This window comes from Cottoperca gobio, chromosome 19, assembly GCF_900634415.1.
Source record: "Cottoperca gobio chromosome 19, fCotGob3.1, whole genome shotgun sequence".
In the NCBI taxonomy this organism is placed as follows: Eukaryota; Metazoa; Chordata; class Actinopteri; order Perciformes; family Bovichtidae; genus Cottoperca; species Cottoperca gobio.
Window position 1 is genome coordinate 18,169,009 of NC_041373.1, and position 11,849 is coordinate 18,180,857.

General features: G+C 44.0%; 1 protein-coding gene across 6 annotated transcripts in view; it reads right to left on the reverse strand.

Moving 5' to 3' along the window:
• Window positions 1-10,949, reverse strand: part of cdc42ep1a (CDC42 effector protein (Rho GTPase binding) 1a) — a 13,160-nt gene extending 2,211 nt beyond the window's left edge. Inside the window, exons 1-4 of one of the 6 annotated variants that reach the window (XM_029455610.1) lie at window positions 10,743-10,949; window positions 9,552-9,596; window positions 4,455-4,564; window positions 1,263-2,243 (exon numbers count right to left, since the gene is read on the reverse strand). In XM_029455610.1, the coding sequence (XP_029311470.1) occupies window positions 1,263-1,779 (517 nt within the window). In that variant the 5' untranslated portion in view covers window positions 1,780-2,243; window positions 4,455-4,564; window positions 9,552-9,596; window positions 10,743-10,949. Of the gene's footprint in view, window positions 1-1,262; window positions 2,244-4,454; window positions 4,565-8,769; window positions 9,289-9,551 lie in introns of those variants that run through there. The other 5 variants (XM_029455608.1, XM_029455609.1, XM_029455607.1 and 2 more) reach the window with 5 other exon arrangements.
• Window positions 10,950-11,849: the final 900 nt, after the last annotated feature.

The window sequence follows — 11,849 nt, forward strand, 5'->3', positions numbered from 1 at the left end:
TTAGAAAATGGATCGGGAGGTTTTCTTCTCACTTCTGTACTTATGTCTCAAACTAAAATATAAATCAGATTATCAAGCAGTCACCTGGTTTATCATAACAATCCAACAGGGGGCGACGTGAAACCACCTGAAAACATCCAGTCTTGATGATGACAAGCCAGCAAAGTGCTGAGTTGCTCTGCTGTGTGAACAGTGAATCATCTGCCAGATCACTTAACAACTCACACACTTGCTGCTTTCATGACCCAAACGGCTAAAATTACCACGGCACCTCTCAATGCCAGCCGCCGCCCGAGAGGGTTTTTCATACCAACCAAAGAAAACACGCGTCTGATTTCACAGATTAACACACTTTAACCAGAGAGCAAGAAAGAAGTGATCAGTGGAAACGACTAATGGAGGATTTGGTTGTGTGAAAACCAACCGACTCTCCCATCAAATGTGTCGTAATGATGGATAATTACAGGACAGTGTACATCCACACACACACACACACACACACACACACACACACACACACACACACACACACACACACACATACACACACACACACACACACACACACACACGAGGTGTTGTTAGTGTGAGCCTCTGCTGCGTGTTGCCAGCTCTGTCTGGATCTCTGTGTGTTATCAGAGCGATTACGAGCCAAGGTGATTCATAAGGACATCTGGGGCAAATGTGTCTCGATTACTGGGGAGAGCTGACGGATGATTTTCTCCGCAGTTTCCAGTTAACGCCGCTTAACTCATTTGACTTTTGTGTGTTTCTCTTTGTTCAGCAACAGGAAACATCTACTCCTAATCGTAGGGACCATGTCGCAGGATTTGGTGGTGCATTCTTCTTGACCAAAAAACAAGAAGCCTCAATAGACCTCTCACAACGAAGGCTGGGTATCAGATCTTTACACCTTTTAATGTAGTATAGAAACTTCTCTGGTCAAACGATACCTGAATCCTTTTTATCCCCAGAAACAAACACTTTGTGTGGTTTTCATTCATTGAATTACTGCTAAGCATCTTGTGTAGCAACAACAATGTTTGTTTAGTTGCTCAAATATGCAGATAGCACACAGTGGGTTTATTTGAGCCTCTCTGAAAACATCTGGAAGTGAGAGTGAATCAAAACCATTACTTAGCTTAAAGACGCTAAAAAGCTCTCAAGACCTGATGGTCTCTCACCATGACCACTTTCACCATGGTTGATGCAAAACATTTTGATTATAGCAGCTTCAATAAAAGAAATGTCACCGTCCTCACCGTAAGAGCTTTTCCTCTCCTCCGGTGTGCTTTGAGAACTGGGGAAGAGCACTTTGGCGGTGGGACTCCCATTAGGCAAGTCCACGTCCAGCCTCGGGAGGGAGATGGCGTTCTTGACGATGGGAGAAACGACGGGAGGTGGCGGCGACAGATCCTTGCATCCTCCCGTGGGTCGGTTCTCAGAGCCCCTCCTGATTTGACGGAGCGTCCTGGAGAAGAACGCTCCGATCTTGTTGTCGGGGCTGGAGATAGAATCCGTTTCCCCGTTGTTTCCGGTGTTCCCGTTGTTCCCGTTGTTCCCGGCGTTCCCGTTGTTCCTGTTGGCCGTGCCGCCGTGGTTACTGAGGAAGGAGGTGTCCCCGAACACATCGCCACCGCGGCCCACGTGCATGGTGTGGCGGAAGTCACCCAGAGGCGGGCTGATCATTTCCAGCGTGAGGTCGCCTTTAAAGCGCCGCTTGCTGTGGGAGTTTGACACCAGACCTTTGAGGCCTGACAGCTTTTCCTGAAGATTCATGTTCACAAGAAGTGAAAGTCTTAATATTTCTTGAAAATCAACTTTGCCTTTAATCCCACTGAATGGAAAACTGAGCGTTCACTTTTCTCCTCTCAGATTTAAGTCATTGACAGTCCAAATTATGGACATAGAAATAGCTCTGAAAGATTATTCCAAGATCTTGAAACCGTGTAATTTCTGAAAAGCTCCAGGCCCGCACTGCCAAATAGTTTGCTAGAATATTATCTCTGTTTAGCCCACGCAGGCCGATCTCTGTGCCACTCTTTGTAGCGCGTTGTTATGCATAGCTGGCTGAATTAAACGGCCATAAATTGAGGCGAAACACTGAGTAGTTGTGTTCCTGGAAGCGTCAGTTGGAGTGTGGTCAGGTCGCCTGGTTTCCCCCGCTCGCTTTGTCGACATCAGCTCAGAAATAGGTCTTGAGTCCAGCTGCAAACGGTTCTGCGGTCGCACCACGGAACCATCTATCGAAAGTAAAAACAGAGAAAAAACATCTATCTTTAAAATGCAGACAGGGATGTATTTTATTTTGAGGGATGACATTTGCAGTTTATTCTGTGGAAGTTGAGATTGAGTGACTTATTCTGCGTACTGTATGTAGACTACATCTGTCTTTCTGCAGGGTTCTTTAGGATTCCTAAGGTCTGCTGGTCTGGAACCGTCTAAATTTAGACCACAGTCGCTCCTCTGTGCAACAAACCAAAGTCTGCCTCTTGTCCATAAAATGGGTGGACTTTCAGGGAATTGCTGCTTCCATTTTGTCCTGCTTTGTCTGGCGTGAAGGTTACACAAAGTTCAATTTTACATTTGCATGAAAAGATGTATCACGCTTTTAAGGCCACGCAGAAGGCCTCATTCAACCGGTTTAGATTTGTTTATAAACAGGCAGCGAGATAATGAACATTTCCTGATAAGCAAATCACCGCTGCTACTGTTGTAAAGCAGTAAAAGATCAGACGCCTCAAAAATGGAGATTTAATTACAATAAGATTAAAAGGAAGTGTTAAAAGAAATATAACGGTTTTTGGTAATCGTCTTCAATATGTTGATGAAATAAATGAAAACACATTTTACTCTTCTATTTCTATTTCACTGGCTCAATTTATTATTCAACTTTTTAGGTTTCCTATCTTTTGTTCTTCCCTATTTTATATTTTATATTTACATTTTAGGATACGTGGAGCAATAATAGCTGTGCAGCTAGCTAGCTTAACTGAAAGCGACATACAATGAGCACTAGCCTTTTTAAGCTAGCTACCAAACTGACTCTGTTGTTCAGGTAAAGTTAATCAGAAATATAATAAAATACCGCTTACTTCTAAAGCTTCACTGTATAAACTCTTGTAATCGTAGCTAAAGTATTTCGGCTGGTAAGCTAATGCTAACAAAATAGGCTAGCTAACGTAAATTAGCATTCTCGGAAACCATATTTATGTCGCAATATGACTTTTTTACCAACTTAATGGCGGTTAAAGCTGTATATTTATTTTTACACTACCGTTTTTGACTCATAGTGTTATTAATTGATGCGTTCAGTGACTTGGCTGACAGCCTTTTACTGCCTTTAGTCGTTTTTTGAGCTCCATACCTCCGAAAGTCTGTAATGAAGGCAGACAAAAAAAAGGCCTTTTTTCACGTGTTGTTCTTTGCCAGCAGAGTAATGGGATATCCAATTCTAAAATATTTTGATAGCATAAGGCAGACCCGACATGCACCTCTGGTTCTCTTTAAAAGCTTTCCACTGCAGCAGCTAAATGTCGGCGGGCCTCCCACGCATGCACAGCCACGTCTGGCTTCATTAATGACCTGCTATGGTTCAAGGGATGGGGATTGCGTCAGGTCCAAGGCAGCCCTTCTAATTTGCTGCTGACCGCAGTCCCAGGCCCTACGCTCCACTTCCCCTGGCTGGTGTTTTAAGAGGGGCATCTGGGAGGAAATGCGGCACATACCAGCGCTGAGCGGAGCCATATCAAGGCTCACAAAGGGACGCCAGGGACCAGTATACCGAAGTGTGATGTTCAATCTAAGATGCCGTGGGCCTGCAGGGACCTTGTGCACGTTCCCATGAACGGAGCTGAAGCAACAGGCCGCCTCTCCGGTTACAACTCCCCTGTGACAGCGGTCACAGACATAATGGCTCGACCCAATAAGGGGAAATAGTTTGTCTTACTATCAAGGTTAAACAGGAACAACCTCAGTCTAATTGATAACCTGCAGTATTACAGGAATACACACGGGGCCATTAATTACTCTGACTGTGTGCTTACGGAAAGCTCTGCTGTTTCGTCTCTGCCTGTAATCCTGTTAAAGGCCTTTGACCACAGCTCAGAGGGGGTCGCTCCCTCCGACTCCTCTTATGTATCTGGACCCTCTGGGCAAAGCTCATTTTATCTGCACATATGTTTGTATCCTGCTGACCTCGCCTTCCCTCCTCTCTGTGATCCTACTTTGCACTTGCTCCTCTGTTTTCAGAGTTACACAAACACAGCAGCCACCACCCTCAGGCCTCAGGTAAAATGGCCCGAACAAAAAACACCAGAAGGAGTAAAGCCGTCAATATTTGGAGTCTTTAAAAGGTAATTAGTTTAACGCTGTAATCCCAGCAGCAGCCTGCCTGCGTCTTGGATATCAGAAAAGAATAGGGGGACCTCTCGACAGGAGGGACTTGGACATACCCTGGATTATCCCCTAATCCTTCATCTCCTCCGTTACCCCGGTAGGGCGCCTCTTTTGGGCAAAGCCTGGCTGCTACCACCCTGGTGGGTTACTCCACAGGTTCTGATTCCTGTCAGAGATGAAATAAAATACAAAATAAGTTAGAGGAGTTCAAACTGAAGCGTGATGGCAGGAAGCAGGGGATGAAAAAGTTCCATTTTCATAAAAAGGAGTGAAGGGGGACGATGGGGAGTCGGGGCAGAAATGGATGCTGAGGGAAATTAGAGAAAGAGAAGAGGAGACGAGAGGTGGGGGAAAATTAGAGAAGAACATCAATTTCTTTGGTGATCCCGACTTTTCCTGTTGCGCCACAATGAGGTTGATATTCTCTTGTTCCATTATCACTACTTTAATATATGACAGAATCCCTGCAAAGCTAAGGACTAGAGCTGGGACCGAGTCACAAGTCTCAAGTCAAGACAACATTACACCTGCATGTTAGCATTGTCACTGTGAGCATGTTAGCACGCCCCATTAGCATAGCTATCACTCAAAGCTTGCTGTAGCCTCTTTTGTCTTGTGTCAGATATCTGAACACATCTGATCAGATATCTCCAGAGGTGGTGAGAGAAACTCTATGTTCAACTTCAATACCTAGAAATCTTGCAAGGAGACTTCAGTCGACCAGACTCAATAAGCGTTGATGGGAAAACTCTTTTCTCTTGCAAATACAAATGCAAAGTTAGCATTGAAACGTCTGCTGAGTTCATCTTTCTGCAGCTTTGAGTCGCTCGCTTTGGGCGACTCACCATTCAGGGGGATTTCGGTGCGTTCATACTTCACAGACAGGCTGAATAAAATATTTCCATGTCACTATGTACAGTATTTGCTTGAGGTGGCTTTGCTGGATGTAAACCAGAGTAACCACAGTCTAATAGGAGCCGTGTGTGTGTGTGTGTGTGTGTGTGTGTGTGTGTGTGTGTGCACGAGCACTTGTGTGTGTGTGTGTCTGAACACATTCCTGAGCAGAGCATCGGTCGGTGGAGTCTCTCTCTCTCTCGATTACGACCATCAAACATCCTTCTTCTCAACCTCGGCACTGATTGAAACCACGTTTCGGGTCTGAACCATCGTTTTTCTTTGTCTTTCTGCTTCTCTCCATTCGTTCCCTCTCATTTCTTTTCCGTCCTCGCTTTCTAATGTTCCTTGTCTTCTCTTTAATTGTCTCTTTCTTTTGTCTTTCTACTCATTTTACACTCATAATGTAAGTTTTCCTCTCTGTCCTCTGCTCTCTGCCCCTTTCATTTCTTTCCTTTGCTTCTCTTTGAGCGTCTTGAGTGACTAAAACAGCTGTTTGGCCCACACACACACACACACACACACACACACACACACATCAATCTCTACCTTTGATGACTTTAACTCAGCTATACAGTAGTTTGTCTTTGTGTTTTTAGTGGCAGGTCTGCCCCTCCTTCCCTCAGCCTCTCTTCTCTTGTCCTTCACTCACTAACCCCGCTAACCAGGTGAACAAACATACAAGATAAGGCCACATTTTTTAGGCTCACTCTTTGACTTTCAATTACGTTGCTATTTTTCGCTCGTACATGCTCAATCTAAATCCAAGCAAAACACAGCTACACTTCCTCCTCAGCCAAGAAAACATTTTCATGCTTCAACTAACATCCAAACTCTCTGAGGCTCTCGGCTTCCTGCATCTGCTGGAACTGGCAGCCCCAATTTGCCCTCTTTGTTGCCTCGTCCTTTCAGTTTGTATGTCTTGTTCTGCGCTCATACATACTGTAAATCCTTCTCTCTTTCTTCTGCTCAAACACGCACATCTCTCTCTCTCTTCTTCTGGTGTTACAGGTCTTCACCTGTTTAGTGGTGAGAGCTTGGATATATTTACTGTATATTGATATTATTGTAAACTGGAACGCCACCGATATTTACTGTAAGATCATTTAGAGACGTGACATTAATACATAGTTTGTCCACCAGAGAGCAGTAACACGTTTATTTATTATGTCTTAGACTCAGAGTCACAAGTCTGTGAAGGTTTGACGTTTTGGAAAATACATTTCATTGCTTTTTTTGCTGAGAGAATCTACATTCACATACTGTACTGCATCTGCCGTTATATTTGGAGGGAAACATGTTTTGCTCCAAAGGTCACAGTTTAAAACATGTGGTTAGTTAACGTTGCAAATTAAAACAGAAAAGCAATAAAAACACTTGATTAGGGTTAGTAAAACATCGAGCCTGTCTTATATAACGCGGACTGCGATGGCAAGAATAGCATGCATCTTTATTAAAGTGAATACATGCAGGATTAGTACATCGTTATAGCCTAATGTTACGCACGATCCATTATGATGAAGGTACATAAAGTGCATAAAATACTGTAAATCTCCCAACATTCAGCAGAGCTCATGCGACTCGAGCCAGCAGCTGATTAGTTCACTACAGAAACTGTAAACAGTGGGACACGAGATATAAAGCTTTAAAGATGCTTGCCTGGCGATAACTGTGTTGGTAGGTTGATGTTGTTGGCGAGCTATTTCCTCTGTTTCTAGTCTTTGTGCTAAGATGCAAATCTACTCACCATTCGCATATTTGGTGCTAACTTTGTTATCAACGTCAGAGATCCAGTATCTGTCGCGCTCTAATAGAGGCCAAACCATACAAATGTCTGAGCTGGGGCTCCATGTTGAGCTGAAGTTCATTTTAAATACTTACTTACACCGACAGCACTAAATATTTCAATCATTGACTGAAAGGTTCACATGCAGTCAAATTCTGGACAGCCGCCAATCAACAAACAGACCTGAGCCTATCCCTGCTTTTCAAAATAAAACATCACGGTGGCCTGGTCACCCACACTGTCTTCTGCAGATTCATAAAGTAGCTGAAGTGAGTTGCTCATTCGTAACGCCGTGGATCAGTCTCTTACAGTAACACTTGGTGTGTTTCTTTACTGGGCGGGGGGGGTTGGATCACGTTGTTTTCGATGAGTGACCATTTGGTGACGACAGAACATGATGCGGCAGTTTTCCCACATCGTGTGTGGCAAAAGAAAACCCTGCCGTGTGAAAACAAATACAGCACCTCTGCAACTAACCCCTTCCTGGTTGGTGTGCGTCAATGACACGCAAAGGTCACAAAGGGTCTGCCTCAGAGGAATGTTGAACTCAGGTAAAAAAAAGAACCACAGGGGACGTCTGCACTCATTTACCTCATCAAGTATGATTAGTGTAACTCCTACGAGAGGGATGTACGGGAAACATTACATGCATGTGTTAATCATCTGCCGCTGGCTGAGTTAGTGCACGCAGGAGGCCGATGTAGAAATATCAAAGGATGTACTCGAGGAGGATACACTGTACGTCAACTCTGGGGAGACTGGAGGGGATTTACAGAGCCAGTTCAACATGGAGAAGGTCACACAGTGTGCAAGAAGACTGAGTTCATCATGGATTTTTCTCTTATTATCACAGAAGCAGGCTGGCTTTTTATTGATCATCCCTGTGCCTGTTTGTTCATTGGCGTGATTTAGCAGGGCCAACAAGCTCTTCAATCAATGTGTGTGTGTGTGTGTGTGTGTGTGTGTGTGTGTGTGTGTGTGTGTGTGTGTGTGTGTGTGTGTGGTATTTCACATGGTGGCCTCCCTCGTGGCGTGCTGACAGGTTTTAGGGGTCAGAAGGTCTCTGCCCCCAACGTGTAATGAGTCCAACACGGCGCTGCCTGTTTGTCTCCATAATTAAAACGCCTCAAGGCCAAAAACATCAACGTCACCCCGCCGTGAATCATGTGGTCATTTCATGCATGTAAATTGGATTACGTCATGAAACTGCTGGAATTACAAGGCAGGGTGAGAATAATAAAATATATATATCAAAGCAGTGGCAGAGTTTATTCTGACCATTGCTGCTGAATATAAAACATTAACACAACAGTAGGACCATTAACACCAGGTTAGAGCTCAGTTACAGTCACTTAATGGTATTACCTTATCTAAAACAACTAAAGTCAGCAGGAGGCTTTTACCTCCATGAAGACCTATTATTCATAACTTCAGTAGAAAAAAACTCCACTAATAAATAATGACATGATAAAACAGTGTTTGTGCATCCCTCTCCATACAACAGAGGACACAACTCACATGCCACACGCATGTTTGAGGACCATAATAGGATATTTACAATGATGGACTTACATTGCACAGACACACTTCTCAATATGCACCGAGTAATTAGTGCAAACTCACTCAAAGAGTCTAAATGATTGACATGTAAAGTTCACAGACTCATTGAGTTAAAATGTAATTAAACTCACCAAAGGAAACAGCGACACGAGGACAAGGAGACTTGCTTGACTCCGGTTTAATTATCTTTCCATTAATAAAAAGAAAATGTGTTTTAGGTTCATGTGGTCCGAGGGAGCCGCTCGTGCAGCCGAACTGTCCCGCTGGTGCGCCGGGTGTGCTGAGCGGCGCAGCCCGGAGGTTGAGCAAAGGGGCGGGGCGTGGATCAAATACCAATGAAACCACAACGGGAGTTCCCGCACACACACACTCCGCCTCATGGTTAACACTTCAAGTTGATGTCTCTCTCTACAACATGCCAATTTGGCTTGTCAACAGGGTTTGAAGCGATAAGTAAACACGTAGAGAGAAGTCGCTGTCACATGGTGTTCATATCAACTGTTTCAAGCTCCCTGAAAACACACATTTTGACTTTGTGCAAGAGAAAAGTGTTCCAGACAAATGCTAACCATCAGACTTTATCAGCTGAGTGTCTGCTGACTTTTAGATAAGGGGGAAACACATCATTTTGAAATTGTTTCATGATGACTCAATAAGTAACCACGTGTTAATGCGACTCAAGTTAAACCTGAATCCAACACTTACTGCCTCACTGGGGCTGGTGTGTGCCTTCAAACAGGGCTTTTAGTTGTTTCTTTAAAGAAATAGGAGAACATCTTCCCAAATAAATTGGAAAAAAACAAAACATGACTATAAATATGTGTTATGCTGTAATAACCCAAATAAACATTCTGTTAACCCGTCACCTGCCGTTATGGATCCAAACGTAATGATTCAGTGTCATATTTCTTACCTTTTTGGCAGTAGGCAGCAGTAGGATTTTTGTTAAATGTTGTTGCTGTTGAGAAATGTTTTATATGTGTTAGTTGAATACATTTAAATAAACTTAACTGCACTTTACGAGTAGAAAGATTCGCAACCACAAATGCTGCCTGGATTCCAGTTGTTTCTGCGAATTGCAATCTGCTTCTGTTTTCTTCAGCTTTTGTCTGTAAAAAGATATCTCAGAGCTCTTGTTGAGAATCCCGTCACGCCACATGCATACCCGCTATAATAATTATACTAGCTAAATGTTCTGTTACTGATACAACGTTAGATATTTGCTAATACATGTAGGGTGTGTTGTTACGTACGTGGTTTTTGTGTTTTAAAAACTAGTAAAAAAAGAAATTCCCTCACAATGGAGGTTGAAAACTGCACCATGAGCAGTTTTGCATGTTGCCAATGTTTCCATGTTACTGTTTGAAGACTGAAACCCTGAAAAACGACGTCAGTTGGCTCGTGTTTGTGATGATTCCACTAAAGGAAACCAGAGTTCAGTCTCGGGAGTCGTTGGACAAATGTCTGTCTAACTGATGTTTATCATACAGTTTGTGTTTAAGTGTCTGTACATGATCTTAGAATTTAACTTGAGCAAACACATAAATCTACAGTTTAGCATTTCCATCACAGAGATAAGCAGATTTTCTCCTCCTTTGAGGTTTATGCTGATGAGGTAAGAAGAGTTTTACTTAAAAATCTCAATCAACACTCAGAGAACAACAGCCGTCAGAGTTGCGGCCCCATAAAGTGCAGGTCAGTCGTCCCACGCTGACCAGGAAACAGTGTCTTATCAACAGGAACAGCAGCATCCTCTTCTAAAGGCCCCGACACGCCAAGACGACATAACAGTACTGGTGGCGAAGGAGCCGGCTGCTCTGTCGCCTCATGTCGCCTTTTTCTTGGCCAAAAGGTTGCACTTGAACACACCGCGACGACTACAGATGGCCGACAAGCACGCAGGTACTGCGCCTGCGTGAGTGGAAATAACTCTCCACGCCTGCAGGCGGCGTTAGTCTGTATTCCTCATTTACACGAGGAAGAAATAGTGTCTTAGGGTCTTCAATTGCTTCTTTCCAGGTGGCCATGATGTTGTAAAAAATCTTGCATTCAGATAAGATGAGCGCCTTCTGTGTGTGCACACGTAAGTCGTTTGTTTGCTTACCTCACGTGTGTCCTCTCTTCTCATGCTCCAGTCAGAGGGATTTATTTTGCAGACATTCATCATGTTGAATCTGCCGACAGACACGAACTCGGTGTGCCTTAACAGGTCTGTCTGTCTGTAGTTAAAGCTCTGAGGTGGCCTGTTAGTGTGCCAGCGTACACGACGACCAGCGCAGCAGCCACATGCCACCTCTTAGTGCTCCTCTGCCCCCCCACACCCCTGGGGCACACACACAAACACACTTATAAGCTCACACGTAGGCTGGCGGAAGTAAACACAATCACACACAATCTGGAACGCCGCCATCGTTTCAGACAACACCCTTCCTCCTCTCACAGGACTTAAGTTGGTCTCTTGCGCTGTTTTTAAAGAAGAACTTTGTTTGAGTGGTTAAATGTTCAGTTTTTTACAGAATAAATCCAGCATACTTATTGCTGATTGTCCCATCCAATCACTTAGAACCAGAACATGTTCAATTGCTAGCTTCACCTCCACATTGTGCCTCTGTTCATTCCTCCACTCGAACAATATCTCACACTTATTGCACCTTGGTGAAGCTTTGGGGAAGTATCCATGTTGTGTGTCTTCTAAATGACTATGATTGGACAAAAAACAAAGTGAAACATGTGGTTTCTTCTGAGTGACTGATCAACGCAGCCAGCAGGCTTTGTCAGCCAATCAGGGACCATTTATTTTTTAGAACTGTGCCTCATTGTGTGACTCATTACACTGTTTAATCAACCTCATCATTAGAGCATCAGCTGATCCATAGTTTGTTTAGTGAGACAAAGGGACTGAATGTGCTTAAGCACAGACACTGTTTATTATACACCTCTAATCTGTATATACAGTACTGGAGTGTGTGTGTGTGTGTGTGTGTGTGTGTGTGTGTGTGTGTGTGTGTTTGCATTCCATTCCATGCCCGTGTGTGTCAAACAGCATGTCTGTATTTGGTCTGTCTTGTCTCCAGCTGCCACCTATGCCCACACTTCTCGGGCACCAAGTGCTGGCGACGCCGCTCCACCTTCACCGCAGCACCAACAGACGTTCATTTAACACCGCCAGCAGCCGGGCTTCACGGTGCGTTCAGCAGATTCACTAAGGGAC